The 17,630-nt window shown below is 30.7% G+C and overlaps 1 protein-coding gene across 1 annotated transcript in view; it reads right to left on the minus strand.

The window, feature by feature from the left end:
* Nucleotides 1–17,630, minus strand: part of LOC111620394 (serine/threonine-protein phosphatase 6 regulatory ankyrin repeat subunit A-like) — a 181,244-nt gene that overhangs the window by 8,359 nt on the left and 155,255 nt on the right. Inside the window, exons 28-29 of the mRNA XM_023362308.1 lie at nucleotides 8,888–8,979; nucleotides 6,042–6,179 (exon numbers count right to left, since the gene is read on the minus strand). Coding sequence (XP_023218076.1) covers nucleotides 6,042–6,179; nucleotides 8,888–8,979 — 230 coding nt within the window. The remainder of the gene's footprint in view (nucleotides 1–6,041; nucleotides 6,180–8,887; nucleotides 8,980–17,630) is intronic.

Here is a 17,630-nt window from a genome sequence, read left to right on the forward strand (position 1 = left end):
TAAAATTCCTTACCTTAAAAAGTTTATATTGCTGATTCTGGCTAGCGTGCTTTATAATTCTTCTGTGTGGACACCCTTGAGATATACTACTAACCTGCAAAGTCTCATCCTGAACTGAATTTCCGAGACCATAAGGTCCCCCTTGTAAGTGTAAAATTAATGAAAATTATAAGAATGCATTTATTGGAGAAATTAACAAAAGATGAGAAAGACAAAGGAATATTAATGATTCCATTAATATAATAAATTTATAGATAAGATGTATAAGTAAAGTTTGCAGCATATTGTTATCAAAAGGTAAAGATTATGATCATGAAAGCTTTTTACATTAAAGTTTTATATATGCTTCATTAAAAGACCTTTCGTTATAAATTATTGATATTATTTCTAATAAAAAATAGTATAAATGAAAAAGTTGATTATTTTGAAAATCAGTTTTCTTTTAAATTTCAGAAATATATATTATTAGACATCATCATACAGATCATTGTTAAGAATGGTTAATTCTTTTCAAAATTATTTTGTTATTATAATGAGACTACAGATATAACAGAGGATTTATTAAACTTAAAAACTCTCTTCTCTGTTTATAAATCATGAAAAGCCAATTATAACTTTCTCATAATCAATTCACAACAAAAATATAAAATTACAAACTCTGGTTATGTTTCAAATAATAATGAAACTGCTGGATTTTACCAAGAGTTCTCAGTTTGCATTCACAGAATGGAAAAGAATCATCTATGGCTTTTGCATCTCACACAGTAACAAAGACTGAACATGGCTATACACAAATCAATAAGGAAGATGGTGCTGTTGTTTATGAAGTAAACTGTTTTCATCATTTCCTTTTTGGAACAAAATTTATTATTTATACAGACTACAAACCACTTTTGGGACTATTTACAACTGATAAGCTGACATTAATTTTTTTCACTCCATATGCTGCATTGGACACAGATTCTCAATGCATATGATTATAAACTCGATCTTTCTGCATTTTTCAGTTGTCATACTGAACTATCGCTGTACAAGGAATGCTTGCTATGGGGAACTGGAGTAATAATACTGTATCAGATACAGAAGAAAATTCTGAACAAACTTCATATTGACCACCCTGGTATTGTGAGAATGAAGGCATTGGTATAATCATATGTGTAGTGGCCACACATCAACTATGAGATTGAGTTAATGGTAAACACCTGTCAAGGTTGTCAGAATAATCGCTTCTCACCTCCTATTGCCCATATTCACCTGTGGAAAACCACAAAAAGACCATAGTCTAGTCTCCACATACTCTTTGCAGGCCCATTTCAAGGAAAAATGTTTCTANACACATGAAATCACTAAGAGATTAAATCTGTCAAATTGAACTGCTTATGATTACTTGAAACAAATTGGTTTTGTTTCAAAGCTCAATATATGGGTTCCACATGTTCTTAGAGAGATGCTCTCTTTGGTGGGATTTTAAGAAAATTTTGTTTTTGGAGCTTTTACCAGACAATTTAACAATTGATTTGAAAGTGTACTGCCATCGAGTAAACAAATTGAGTAATATCATCAAACAGAAAAGGCCAGAATTAATCAACAAAACAGGTGTAGTGTTTTACCACGATAATGTCAAATTTCACACAAGTTTGGTAACTCCTCAGAAACTGTTATAAGTTAGATGGAACATACTATCACACCAACCATATTCGCCAGATGGAGCACACTCAGATTATTACTTGTTCTGGTCTATACAATTTTTTTTTAACTGTAAGACATTTACTTGAAATGACAATATCAAAAATCACTTGGATCAGTTTTTGTAAGCAACGATAAAAACTTTTATGAATGTGAAATCATGCTACTACCAGAAACGATGACAACAGGTATTTGACCAAAATGGTCAATGTATAATTCAATAAAATATTTATTTATTATAAAAATATTGTGGTTTTTTTCATGGAAAAAAAACGAACTTACTTTCCGAACAACCAATTAAATTTTGATATGATGGCTTTATGGAAATAATGAAACAACAGTAAGTGTAATAATCCAGCTTCTCTATAATAAAATATGCTTTGCAGTCAATCGATTTTCTGTGAGTGAGAGTAATCAAAGTCTAAATTATTTGCTTCCAAAGTTCCTCAAAAATGTGCTAAAATATTTGAGTTTAAGAATTCAATTGCTGCTATTTTTTTTTCTTTTTTTTTAAGTAAGAGTTTTTTCTAGAAAATTTTCCACGTTAATTACAAAAGCATAGTATTTGTATTTAATATGAATTGTATTTTTTTGTATTTGAAAATTGCATTTAGCTAATTTTACCTTTTTCAGGTGTATGAGTGCAATTTTGAGCAGAAATTCACAAGATAAGGCAAAATCAAGTTTTTGAAAAATTATTACAAATCTTCATATTATGCAACTTTCCAGACAATCTAACAATATCTAGATCCATTCTTTAATGCCCAAAATATTTCTAATGCTTATATATTCATCTTTATCTACACATCTCATTAATTATTTTCTTTCATCTTGGTCTTGCCAACTGTTTACTATTTATTCTAAACATCAATTTACATTATCTTAATTCATTAATTGATATTTGTGCTGCCAAAAATTCATATCATGTTCTTTTATGGATATTTATATTTATCAAGATAGCACTTATATAATGTATATATATTCTGATAACTACAGAGTTATATGACAGATACCTATATTTTTATGTACCAAAAAAGTTTGTGTTATGCAAATCTGGCTATACGAAACAAAGGACTATATTTCAGAAGTTAGCAATGAAAAATATAAAATATTGATTGCTTCAATAAACATATCTAATTAATAATTAACTAACAATCACAATTGAAAGTATTGTATTACATGTTAAAGCTCTCATTTAACTAAAATTAATATTAACATGAAAGAAAGAAATTTTTATGTTGTAAGAATCTGGCATAAAAAATTAAGAGCACCATCTATTGGTGTTAATAAGGTTTTGACCAGTAAAACAAAATAAATACAAAATATTTCATAAGCACTTTCAACATGTCTTCTTTAGGCCAAAGGAAAACAAATTTTAGAAGGTTGATATGAATTTTAACATTAGCGTTAATTTGTACATATTGAAACGCTATGGTGCCCTATTAAACTTACAGACTTAATTAAGTCAAAATATAAACATTTAATGCTAATTTGTACAAATTGGAACAACTGTTAAATTTAAATGGGTTTCACTATTCAATAATTTAAAAAATTAAATCACAACTGCCAATAATTTTCAATTATATTTTTACATATATGTTACTGTGAAAGACCGAAATTAGAGAATGTCGACACATACAAAATACATTGGTGAAAGTCCAAATATTTGGTTATATTATTATACATTTGAACAATCGCCGGTGTATGTCAACAAGCACAGATAAGCTTTGGTGGAGGTCAAAGCGACACCCGACAAGCCGATGTCGACAGAGAGGCGACAGTCTGTTGCCAAATCCCTTGTGGGTGGCTGGAGGTAGGACAAGGTCTTTTGATCCCATGAGGTGGGGATCGGTTTTTCAGGTCCAGTGGTGGACAATGAGAGGGTCATCGGTAAGGCGTCAGCGATAACCGAATAAAAGACACCATTAAGAGATCAGTTCATAATCACATAATTACGTAATCAGTTCGTAATTTGTAAAGAAAAGTTACTTTCCATAGATGAGATTTATTCTCAAGAAATATCGCTGAGAGAAGCAGCTGCAGCTAATTCGAAAAGTGGAGGGCAAGGCTATACACGCTCTCATTGCAAAGTAAAGTGTTCCAGGAATAAATGCAGTTTAAAAGCAAGGGATTCTTGTGCAATTCAAAGTGTCACAACAGTTTAAGTTGTTGCAATAAATAAGATTGTATAACGTTAATCACATAATGTATGTGTAAGTTTATTATTATTTTCTTTAATGATTAAGTATGTACTGTTCATTTTAGGTTTAACAGTTTATTTAAATGTGCTGTTACCTAAGCTTTCTCATATTTTCACATATTAAAATGTTGCATTTTTGTCTTCATGTAATAAAAATATTTTTGTTCAACATTCATCATCAGCACATGCTGAATGTCGACATTTGCCAGTGTAAGTGAGAAATAATGATATTTAGCAAATATTTTGTACGTACACGAACGACTGTGTGAATGCTGACATTCACCGGAGAATGTTGACATTTACCAGATATCGGTCATTCACAGTAACATATACACACACAAAATTTTATACTTGATTCTTGCACATGGAAAAATATTAATAGATGCATTAAAGTAAATTAATAAACTTCTACAAGATCCATAACTAATCACTATAACAAATAGGAATTTCCAGATACTAGAAATTTAATCTATCTACCAAATGACACAATATGGCCAACACAACAGATGGTGAACAGTTCATGCTGGGTGGATGCATAATAACATTGCTGCAATGCTTTCAGTTGTTCACATGGTATGGAAACATTTTCAAGTAATGACACTCAATCCTTTGAAACATGCTGTATGGAATGTCATGTTTCACTGATGAGTGGTATAGCAACTTTTTCAGACTTTAAACGTGGCCTGCCAAATGTTCTCATCTCTGCCCATTAAACACTCTTCCTCAGACATAATACAAAGTCAGACCCATCTGCATGAATTCTAGTACTATTTCACAATGTTCCAATGTGACGGAGCATGGTGACACTTACAAACTTACAAGAACTCTCTCAGGACGTAAGTAATACTCTCCCATTTTGCATACCATATTACACATTAGGCCTTCTGTTGCAGTATGACTTCCACTTTGCATTCCCATGCAAATGTCTCACCATGCAGCAGAATATCAAAACAAACAAACCATTTTGAAACTGATAACCCAACACATGTAGTAATGTAGTAACCAACATTTAGTAATTTCAAATTAATTTAGAATATACAATTTTATGATTTGTTTGGGATATCATAAAATTACAAATGTGTAAAAAATAATTAATACTTTAATTTAATTACTTTAAGTATTGTTTTGAATTGCACACATTTATTATTGTATAAAATTAACTTGCATAATTACAAAATTTCAGAAGTAATATTTATCTTAACATCATTTGGAAAATAGTAACTTTTTCTTGTTTCATTTCAACATACACATTTCTGAATATTAAATGTATATATTTAAAACACAGGGTCTTCTAAAATGAATGCTACCATTTTAAATTATTGTAATTATGATTATTGTCTGAGAATATTGTATTTATATTGGAATGTTGGAAAATTGTTCAAATTTCACATTTGTACATTACAATTTCTCAATGTGTGCACCTCTTGTCACACAGTGCATATCCAACCGATACTCAAATTCTTTCTACACTCATTACAGTGTATATGTTGTCCCTCCTCACGTAGCAGCCATAATTCTACAGCTCCTGCAAATTACTAATGTTGCACAATGACGAGTGATTCTGACTTTGCAAACTGAAGAACACAAAATGCCTTCTCTGTTGCAAAGTTGTCATGTTTGTTTATGACACTTCCTAGAGACAGTAGATGACAGTTTGACAGTTACTCTATCAATTGGCTTATATCACATACTTCTCAGATAGTAATTAACATAATTACAATAATTTAGTGGCAACATTCATTTTGAAAGACCCTGTACATGTCTTATTTAGTCTACTGAAATTGAAAATGTTGTTATAATTTTTCTCATGTTTATTTACAGTCAATGAAGCATTAAAAAAAGTTCTGTAAAAGCTTTCAAAAATTCTAATGATATCTTAAGTAATAATTTTATAAATGAAAAGAATACTTCTGATAATTGTACTGCAAATCAGTACAAATATAAATGATTAAAATTTTCACCATTATTTCAAAATCTACAGAAAGTAAAGTCTTAATTTTTAAAACAAGGAATCAAGCAGTATGTGTTTCAATTTATTCATAATTAATCATTTTTACCTAAAATTTAATCTGAAATAAGCTTAATTTATAAATTATAAATAAATTTACAAAATAAAATAATGATATATTTAATCCTAACTAAAAATATTACAGACTTTTCTTAGAATTAATATTATTGGTTTTCAGAGCTTGCACAGATGAAAATGTAGAATTCAGAGGCATCACAGCTAACATTAGAGAAAGACAATCGGCAACTTTACGATTTCTAGCACATGCCAAAATAGGTGTCTGACCTGTAAGAAAGAATGAAGGATAACAGTAAATTATCCAAGACAGTTTAACAGCAAGATAGACGATAATTTCATGCATCAATCCAATTGAATATTTTTTTATTTAATAATTCTGTTTACAAAATCATTAAATAAAAAATTATTATTAATTCATTTCACTAAAAAAAGAATTCTGAAACTAACAAGGGGACTTTACGGTTTCGGAAATTCAGTTCGGGATGAGACTTTGCAGTTAGTAGTATACCTCAAGGGTGTCCACACAGAAGAATTATAAAGCACGCTAGCCAGAAGATTCTGAGAAAAAGGGCTCTAAAGTTTTAAGCGTAGCTCATATACTGATCGATTTCATATTATGGCAGTACAGCAAAATGCTCAGTCTTTAGCAAACTCGCTTGCCACGTGGGCGATCTAGGTTTGATCCTACCTTCGACTAAATAATTTTTTTTTTTTAAATTATTCTAAAAATTGTAACAACTTTTAAATAATTTTTTTTTTTTAAATTATTCTAAAAATTGTAACAACTTTTAAATAATTAAAAAAAAAAAATTATTTAGTCGAAAGTAGGATCGAACCTAGATTGCCCACGTGGCAAGCGAGTTCACTAAAGACTGAGCATTTTGCTGTACTGCCATAATATGAAATCGATCAGTATATGAGCTACGCTTAAAACTTTAGAGCCCTTTTTCTCAGAATCTTCTGGCTAGCGTGCTTTATAATTCTTCTGTGTGGACACCCTTGAGATATACTACTAACCTGCAAAGTCTCATCCTGAACTGAATTTCCGAGACCATAAGGTCCCCCTTGTAAGTGTAAAATTAATGAAAATTATAAGAATGCATTTATTGGAGAAATTAACAAAAGATGAGAAAGACAAAGGAATATTAATGATTCCATTAATATAATAAATTTATAGATAAGATGTATAAGTAAAGTTTGCAGCATATTGTTATCAAAAGGTAAAGATTATGATCATGAAAGCTTTTTACATTAAAGTTTTATATATGCTTCATTAAAAGACCTTTCATTATAAATTATTGATATTATTTCTAATAAAAAATAGTATAAATGAAAAAGTTGATTATTTTGAAAATCAGTTTTCTTTTAAATTTCAGAAATATATATTATTAGACATCATCATACAGATCATTGTTAAGAATGGTTAATTCTTTTCAAAATTATTTTGTTATTATAATGAGACTACAGATATAACAGAGGATTTATTAAACTTAAAAACTCTCTTCTCTGTTTATAAATCATGAAAAGCCAATTATAACTTTCTCATAATCAATTCACAACAAAAATATAAAATTACAAACTCTGGTTATGTTTCAAATAATAATGAAACTGCTGGATTTTACCAAGATATTTTTTAACTTAATTAAATAAATTTCTCACTAGAGGAAGAAACATTCACTTTATCTTTAATAATTTAATTTAAATTACATGTAATATAGTAATACAGTAAAGCGTCGATTATCCAAAAGTCAATCATCCGAAAGAATTCCAGTCGGCAAATTTAAATTTTTGCCAGTGCTGTGGCGCTGCAATCTTTGGCTATGTCTTGGGATACTCAAATATTTTACATTTTTGATACTAAATTAACTTCTGAAGTATAATTTTTTATTGTTTTTATATTTTTCAATATATTTATTTTGTTTGTACAAAATAAAAAAATAATTTTTAACGATACAATAGTCTTCGTTAGGCTTAACATCAACGAAAATTCAACACAAAGCGACACGCAACGGAGAAAAATGTCAAGATGGGATAAATTAATATATTTTTTCGTACATAATTGGTTATCCGAAACATCGATATTCCGAACAACCCCAGTCCCCAATTGATTCGGATAATTGACGCTCTACTGTATCTAAAAACATAACTAATATATACATAATGTATCTAAAAACATAACTAATAAAAACAAACTATATGATTTATATTATAGTTCAGTCTCTGCTGTAGATGTAGATCTCAAAAATTCAGTTTAACTGATTTAAGGAAGTGAAAGTTTGATTTCATTCTAAGCAGATCATTTTTTCAGGCATTTCTACATTATTAATAAAGCATTTAAACTTCCTGATCTTCATTAATAGATGATAACAATTAAATTAATTTATTGCTGAAGCTAAACATATAATTGCATAAAAACAGATCAATAAAATCCAACAGTTTAATATAGCCACTCCTCACTTAATGACCAGCTCTCTAGTACAGGAAATCCCCTTTCTTAATCTTAGTTAGTTCCCACAGTCAGTCATTAGTCACTACACAAAACAAATGCTTTGTGTAGTGACTACTAAACAAGACTACATATTTTTGTTTATAAATCTGTACCTTTGTTTATTGTGCATCCCATTTGAAGGATTCAATAATTAAAAGATTAATATAAGTGTCTTTCTTTCTGAATAAACTTTAAATTTTTTAGCACATTATTTTTATAATTTTTGTTAATTGTATTTTAATGTTTTGTAATATGTAAGAGATGAAAATTAAAACAGAGTTATCAACTTGAAGTTTTCTTTATTTATTCTAGGTGAAGAAAAGGTCTAAAAACTATTAAACTGCTTATTTAACAACCAATTCACTTAACAATCTAGTCATAAGAACAGAACAAGGTCATTAAATAAGGAATGACTACAAAAGTTAAGCAATAACCAAAGACATTATCTTAATAAAAAATTTCTTAATGCTAATATTTTAAAACTTACCAATAACATCTTTTGCATTAATACTTGCTCCTTTCAATAAAAGTAACTGAGTTGCTGATACTAATCCATTTCTGGCAGCCATATGAAGAGGTCTACAATGAAGATTTTTAAAATAAATTTAATTAATAATTTAACAGGTCAAACTTATCACTCAACTTTCATGATTTCAACATAAATCATGTTAATCTGAAATTTGCTTTACATAAAAATATTGCTTTAATATATAAAATTTTCTTTCATGCAATGTGGCCATAATTAGTTTCCCTATTCAGATCACTCTGTAGATTTAACAAATAAGCAGACTGATACCAAGCAGATTGATTTTGGTGACAATCTTGTGTTATTTGCTTTTCTGCATTCTTTGCAAAAAACAAAAAAAAAAGTTCAAAAACTTTCACTAGAGACACTTTACTGGAAATTACACAAAACAAAACAAAAACACAACGAAAACATATATACGTAGTATGATCCAAAAGTTCAGGGACTTGGCTTAAAATTCCTTACCTTAAAAAGTTTATATTGCTGATGCATAACCACCTTTAAAGTAATCACCTTGGGCAACAATACACTTTTGCCAACACTCGTATAACTTCTGGAAGCACTACTGGAAGCCATTTTTTGAAACCTCCTGTAAGGCCTCCTGCGATGCTGCTCTCACCTCATCTGATAACACAAAACGGCATCCCTGCAAATGCTTTTTCATTGATGGAAACAAATAAAAATCATATGGGGCTGTCTTGTGAATAGGCAGGGTGTGGAAGCATATAAATTTGAGTTTTGGCAAGAAACTGTGTGACCATTTGGGACCAATGTGCAAGTGCGTTACCATGCAGAAGGTACCAGTCTCCACTTTGCCAGATCTGTGGCCATTTACGATGAATGGATTCCCTCAAATGACATAAAATGTCTAGATAATGCTCCTTGTTTACTGTTCTGCCTTTGGGAATAAATTCTGAATGAACAATTCCTTGAAAATCAAAAAACACCTTCATCATGCTTGGTGCATGTCAAGATCTTTTGTTAAAATATACTGGCAACTAGTCTTTGATAAGTGAGTAGCCGCAGTGAATTTTTCAAGGGTTTGGCGATGATCTTTGCGAACACATTGAGAGACCAACTCAACATTTTCCTCATTCTGTGAAGTCAAAGGTCGGCCAGAGCGTTCATCGTCTGTGATGGATTCTTGGCCCTCTTTAAAACGCCAATGCCATTTGTACACCTTTGATTTTGCCCTTGGTAAAATCACCATACACCTTTCTTAGCAATTTTAAAGTCTCCATAGGTGTTTTACCTAAATGCTGACAAAATTTAATGTTGCAGTGCTGTTCTTGAAACTCCATTTTTATTACGTCACAAAACAAAGGTATCTCTGAAAGTAAACAGCAGCACTCGCGGTTTAATCACGTGACATGGGCGAAACCAACCTGAACACGTAGGAAAGGTTTGATAGAATCAATTTCATATGCTGTAACTTCAAATACACGCTTTTGTTGTCATACATTACTGCAGTCCCCGAACTTTGGGATTGTACCACATATTCATTCTGCAAGGGACATGATTTCTACAAAAGCCATTTACTGATGTAAGGATTGTTGCTCAACATATGCCTCATTGCTTGGGTATAAAAATTTTAAAGCAATGAACAGTGATCTACAGCTGAATGCAACTGCTCTCCAGTAATACTTCATGCATGCACAGTGTAATGCGATCCTTTAAGTCTGCCAAAGTTGCAACAATTCCGTGATAAATTATATTCCAAACCTTATATGCCAAAGTGCCTTCTAGCAGAAGTTTTGAACTAAAATTTGTTCTGAAAAATCCTTTTCCACATCCTTTGCATAGTCTGTATACAAATTTTGGTGGCAATCTGCTTATCAATTACAGCAACAGTGTGCTCTGAATAGGGAAACTTTAATTATGGCCATTCCTGGCAGGGGTGAAAAAGGTACCCTGCATCTGGGTGGCCACAGACCATTTATTATACATAAAATTAAATTAATACAGGACGTAATATTGTTTTTGTATCTGGGCTGCAAACAACTCATGAGCAGTCCTGATCCTGAAGATACAAGCAAGCATTAATATAAAAAATATGAAATTTTCTGATATTATTAAGTAATGAGAAAATTTATAAATACAGATAATCTCCAAATAGTGGACACTGTCAGGACCAAAAAGTTTGCCCACTCTTTGGAAGTACAGTACATGCTTGTGACTATCTTAACCTGGTCATCATATAGTGAAGAATATGATAATTATGAAAACAGCAAATTTGAATTAGGAATGTGAATATACCGAAAATTATATGTAGAATATTTAATTAAAATACATATACAATATATTATTTAGTTTTTCAGTTGTAAAAATCTCATTTTAAATGAATCTCATTCAAATGTCAAATTACAAAGGCAATTTGCTATCCACTTCAAAGAGTGGGAAATGTATTTGGAATTGTTACATTTATAATGTCATTTATGACCTAAGTGACTTGAAACAATGAAGGTAGGCTGTCTAATACCAGACATAGTCCAGTAGAGAAAAAGGGGTGGGAGAAAGTGGGATTCTTCTGATTGCCTGCATTGCATATTTTAAAAACAACCAAGTATTTACAATATGTATAATAGTAACAGAGTGCCTTTTTGTTGAGGATGGCTACTAAATAGTACACCTTCCACGAGGACCGACAATACAAGTAATATGCAACATAGTTGTTACAATAACAGTGAGTCTTTGGGCAACAGCTGACAAAACACATTACAAGATAAGAATAATGAAATATAAAAGTTACAATATAAATGCCAAATAAAAATACCCATATCAAATTACAATCATCATAATACAATACAATACAAGTATAAAAAACAATGATAAAGTACAGTTAAGAGAATACAAGTAAAAATGCAAAAAAGTATAATACAGTGAGCAGTTAGCAGGAAGATCAAAGCACAATAAGATGCCTGTATGTCCAGGCAAGCACTACATTAAGTGGTAGTGGGGGACAAGCCAGTAGGGTTCGTTGTGAAGACCTTACTGTTCCTGATGAAGGCAATAAGAGCCTCAAGGTTCGATTTGCTTTTGCAAAAGAAGTCCATATTTGGGGGCCATTTTGAAGACAGTAATGGATGAGCAATTCCCTAGGCACATCTTATGAAGGGCAGTCCAAGATGACATGTTAGACATCGTTGATGGTGATGCCACATTCACAGGTGTTGGAACTCCTGATGTGGAACCTGCAGAGGTAACTTGGAAGGTTGCCGTGGCCAGTGAAGCACTGAGAGAGCTCATAGCTGGAATTAATGTGATTATAGTGCTGCCTGAGGTGAATAGATGGCAGAAAGCTGAAGGTAATCCTTCCAGTGTTGGAAGTTTCCCACTCCTCTTGCCAGCAGTCCAGGGTTTTGCTGTTAACGTAGATGATTATGAAGGAAATAGGGATTTCTGCAAAAGAGGAAGAGGTGTCCAGGGACCCAGTTGAAGGAGATATTTTTATGCTTGCTTAGATTTCTAGCAAGGTGTCTAGCTTTGATACCAATTCTGGTACTCTTCCCTTTCCCTTCTAGGGTACTCAGGACGTAACTGCCATCAGTGTTGAAGCTTATGCTTCNAGCAATGAAAAATATAAAATATTGATTGCTTTAATAAACATATCTAATTAATAATTAACTAACAATCACAATTGAAAGTATTGTATTACATGTTAAAGCTCTCATTTAACTAAAATTAATATTAACATGAAAGAAAGAAATTTTTATGTTGTAAGAATCTGGCATAAAAAATTAAGAGCACCATCTATTGGTGTTAATAAGGTTTTGACCAGTAAAACAAAATAAATACAAAATATTTCATAAGCACTTTCAACATGTCTTCTTTAGGCCAAAGGAAAACAAATTTTAGAAGGTTGATATGAATTTTAACATTAGCGTTAATTTGTACATATTGAAACGCTATGGTGCCCTATTAAACTTACAGACTTAATTAAGTCAAAATATAAACATTTAATGCTAATTTGTACAAATTGGAACAACTGTTAAATTTAAATGGGTTTCACTATTCAATAATTTAAAAAATTAAATCACAACTGCCAATAATTTTCAATTATATTTTTACATATATGTTACTGTGAAAGACCGAAATTAGAGAATGTCGACACATACAAAATACATTGGTGAAAGTCCAAATATTTGGTTATATTATTATACATTTGAACAATCGCCGGTGTATGTCAACAAGCACAGATAAGCTTTGGTGGAGGTCAAAGCGACACCCGACAAGCCGATGTCGACAGAGAGGCGACAGTCTGTTGCCAAATCCCTTGTGGGTGGCTGGAGGTAGGACAAGGTCTTTTGATCCCGTGAGGTGGGGATCGGTTTTTCAGGTCCAGTGGTGGACAATGAGAGGGTCATCGGTAAGGCGTCAGCGATAACCGAATAAAAGACACCATTAAGAGATCAGTTCATAATCACATAATTACGTAATCAGTTCGTAATTTGTAAAGAAAAGTTACTTTCCATAGATGAGATTTATTCTCAAGAAATATCGCTGAGAGAAGCAGCTGCAGCTAATTCGAAAAGTGGAGGGCAAGGCTATACACGCTCTCATTGCAAAGTAAAGTGTTCCAGGAATAAATGCAGTTTAAAAGCAAGGGATTCTTGCGCAATTCAAAGTGTCACAACAGTTTAAGTTGTTGCAATAAATAAGATTGTATAACGTTAATCACATAATGTATGTGTAAGTTTATTATTGTATTATTTTCTTTAATGATTAAGTATGTACTGTTCATTTTAGGTTTAACAGTTTATTTAAATGTGCTGTTACCTAAGCTTTCTCATATTTTCACATATTAAAATGTTGCATTTTTGTCTTCATGTAATAAAAATATTTTTGTTCAACATTCATCATCAGCACATGCTGAATGTCGACATTTGCCAGTGTAAGTGAGAAATAATGATATTTAGCAAATATTTTGTACGTACACGAACGACTGTGTGAATGCTGACATTCACCGGAGAATGTTGACATTTACCAGATATCGGTCATTCACAGTAACATATACACACACAAAATTTTATACTTGATTCTTGCACATGGAAAAATATTAATAGATGCATTAAAGTAAATTAATAAACTTCTACAAGATCCATAACTAATCACTATAACAAATAGGAATTTCCAGATACTAGAAATTTAATCTATCTACCAAATGACACAATATGGCCAACACAACAGATGGTGAACAGTTCATGCTGGGTGGATGCATAATAACATTGCTGCAATGCTTTCAGTTGTTCACATGGTATGGAAACATTTTCAAGTAATGACACTCAATCCTTTGAAACATGCTGTATGGAATGTCATGTTTTACTGATGAGTGGTATAGCAACTTTTTCAGACTTTAAACGTGGCCTGCCAAATGTTCTCATCTCTGCCCATTAAACACTCTTCCTCAGACATAATACAAAGTCAGACCCATCTGCATGAATTCTAGTACTATTTCACAATGTTCCAATGTGACGGAGCATGGTGACACTTACAAACTTACAAGAACTCTCTCAGGACGTAAGTAATACTCTCCCATTTTGCATACCATATTACACATTAGGCCTTCTGTTGCAGTATGACTTCCACTTTGCATTCCCATGCAAATGTCTCACCATGCAGCAGAATATCAAAACAAACAAACCATTTTGAAACTGATAACCCAACACATGTAGTAATGTAGTAACCAACATTTAGTAATTTCAAATTAATTTAGAATATACAATTTTATGATTTGTTTGGGATATCATAAAATTACAAATGTGTAAAAAATAATTAATACTTTAATTTAATTACTTTAAGTATTGTTTTGAATTGCACACATTTATTATTGTATAAAATTAACTTGCATAATTACAAAATTTCAGAAGTAATATTTATCTTAACATCATTTGGAAAATAGTAACTTTTTCTTGTTTCATTTCAACATACACATTTCTGAATATTAAATGTATATATTTAAAACACAGGGTCTTCTAAAATGAATGCTACCATTTTAAATTATTGTAATTATGATTATTGTCTGAGAATATTGTATTTATATTGGAATGTTGGAAAATTGTTCAAATTTCACATTTGTACATTACAATTTCTCAATGTGTGCACCTCTTGTCACACAGTGCATATCCAACCGATACTCAAATTCTTTCTACACTCATTACAGTGTATATGTTGTCCCTCCTCATGTAGCAGCCATAATTCTACAGCTCCTGCAAATTACTAATGTTGCACAATGACGAGTGATTCTGACTTTGCAAACTGAAGAACACAAAATGCCTTCTCTGTTGCAAAGTTGTCATGTTTGTTTATGACACTTCCTAGAGACAGTAGATGACAGTTTGACAGTTACTCTATCAATTGGCTTATATCACATACTTCTCAGATAGTAATTAACATAATTACAATAATTTAGTGGCAACATTCATTTTGAAAGACCCTGTACATGTCTTATTTAGTCTACTGAAATTGAAAATGTTGTTATAATTTTTCTCATGTTTATTTACAGTCAATGAAGCATTAAAAAAAGTTCTGTAAAAGCTTTCAAAAATTCTAATGATATCTTAAGTAATAATTTTATAAATGAAAAGAATACTTCTGATAATTGTACTGCAAATCAGTACAAATATAAATGATTAAAATTTTCACCATTATTTCAAAATCTACAGAAAGTAAAGTCTTAATTTTTAAAACAAGGAATCAAGCAGTATGTGTTTCAATTTATTCATAATTAATCATTTTTACCTAAAATTTAATCTGAAATAAGCTTAATTTATAAATTATAAATAAATTTACAAAATAAAATAATGATATATTTAATCCTAACTAAAAATATTACAGACTTTTCTTAGAATTAATATTATTGGTTTTCAGAGCTTGCACAGATGAAAATGTAGAATTCAGAGGCATCACAGCTAACATTAGAGAAAGACAATCGGCAACTTTACGATTTCTAGCACATGCCAAAATAGGTGTCTGACCTGTAAGAAAGAATGAAGGATAACAGTAAATTATCCAAGACAGTTTAACAGCAAGATAGACGATAATTTCATGCATCAATCCAATTGAATATTTTTTTATTTAATAATTCTGTTTACAAAATCATTAAATAAAAAATTATTATTAATTCATTTCACTAAAAAAAGAATTCTGAAACTAACAAGGGGACTTTACGGTTTCGGAAATTCAGTTCGGGATGAGACTTTGCAGTTAGTAGTATACCTCAAGGGTGTCCACACAGAAGAATTATAAAGCACGCTAGCCAGAAGATTCTGAGAAAAAGGGCTCTAAAGTTTTAAGCGTAGCTCATATACTGATCGATTTCATATTATGGCAGTACAGCAAAATGCTCAGTCTTTAGCAAACTCGCTTGCCACGTGGGCGATCTAGGTTTGATCCTACCTTCGACTAAATAATTTTTTTTTTTTAAATTATTCTAAAAATTGTAACAACTTTTAAATAATTTTTTTTTTTTAAATTATTCTAAAAATTGTAACAACTTTTAAATAATTAAAAAAAAAAATTATTTAGTCGAAAGTAGGATCGAACCTAGATCGCCCACGTGGCAAGCGAGTTCACTAAAGACTGAGCATTTTGCTGTACTGCCATAATATGAAATCGATCAGTATATGAGCTACGCTTAAAACTTTAGAGCCCTTTTTCTCAGAATCTTCTGGCTAGCGTGCTTTATAATTCTTCTGTGTGGACACCCTTGAGATATACTACTAACCTGCAAAGTCTCATCCTGAACTGAATTTCCGAGACCATAAGGTCCCCCTTGTAAGTGTAAAATTAATGAAAATTATAAGAATGCATTTATTGGAGAAATTAACAAAAGATGAGAAAGACAAAGGAATATTAATGATTCCATTAATATAATAAATTTATAGATAAGATGTATAAGTAAAGTTTGCAGCATATTGTTATCAAAAGGTAAAGATTATGATCATGAAAGCTTTTTACATTAAAGTTTTATATATGCTTCATTAAAAGACCTTTCATTATAAATTATTGATATTATTTCTAATAAAAAATAGTATAAATGAAAAAGTTGATTATTTTGAAAATCAGTTTTCTTTTAAATTTCAGAAATATATATTATTAGACATCATCATACAGATCATTGTTAAGAATGGTTAATTCTTTTCAAAATTATTTTGTTATTATAATGAGACTACAGATATAACAGAGGATTTATTAAACTTAAAAACTCTCTTCTCTGTTTATAAATCATGAAAAGCCAATTATAACTTTCTCATAATCAATTCACAACAAAAATATAAAATTACAAACTCTGGTTATGTTTCAAATAATAATGAAACTGCTGGATTTTACCAAGATATTTTTTAACTTAATTAAATAAATTTCTCACTAGAGGAAGAAACATTCACTTTATCTTTAATAATTTAATTTAAATTACATGTAATATAGTAATACAGTAAAGCGTCGATTATCCAAAAGTCAATCATCCGAAAGAATTCCAGTCGGCAAATTTAAATTTTTGCCAGTGCTGTGGCGCTGCAATCTTTGGCTATGTCTTGGGATACTCAAATATTTTACATTTTTGATACTAAATTAACTTCTGAAGTATAATTTTTTATTGTTTTTATATTTTTCAATATATTTATTTTGTTTGTGCAAAATAAAAAAGCAATTTTTAACGATATAATAGTCTTCGTTAGGCTTAACATCGACAAAAATTCAACGCGAA

The sequence above is a fragment of the Centruroides sculpturatus genome, unplaced genomic scaffold (assembly GCF_000671375.1).
Source record: "Centruroides sculpturatus isolate CEXI.00-Female unplaced genomic scaffold, Cexi_2.0 scaffold209, whole genome shotgun sequence".
Taxonomy (NCBI): domain Eukaryota; kingdom Metazoa; phylum Arthropoda; class Arachnida; order Scorpiones; family Buthidae; genus Centruroides; species Centruroides sculpturatus.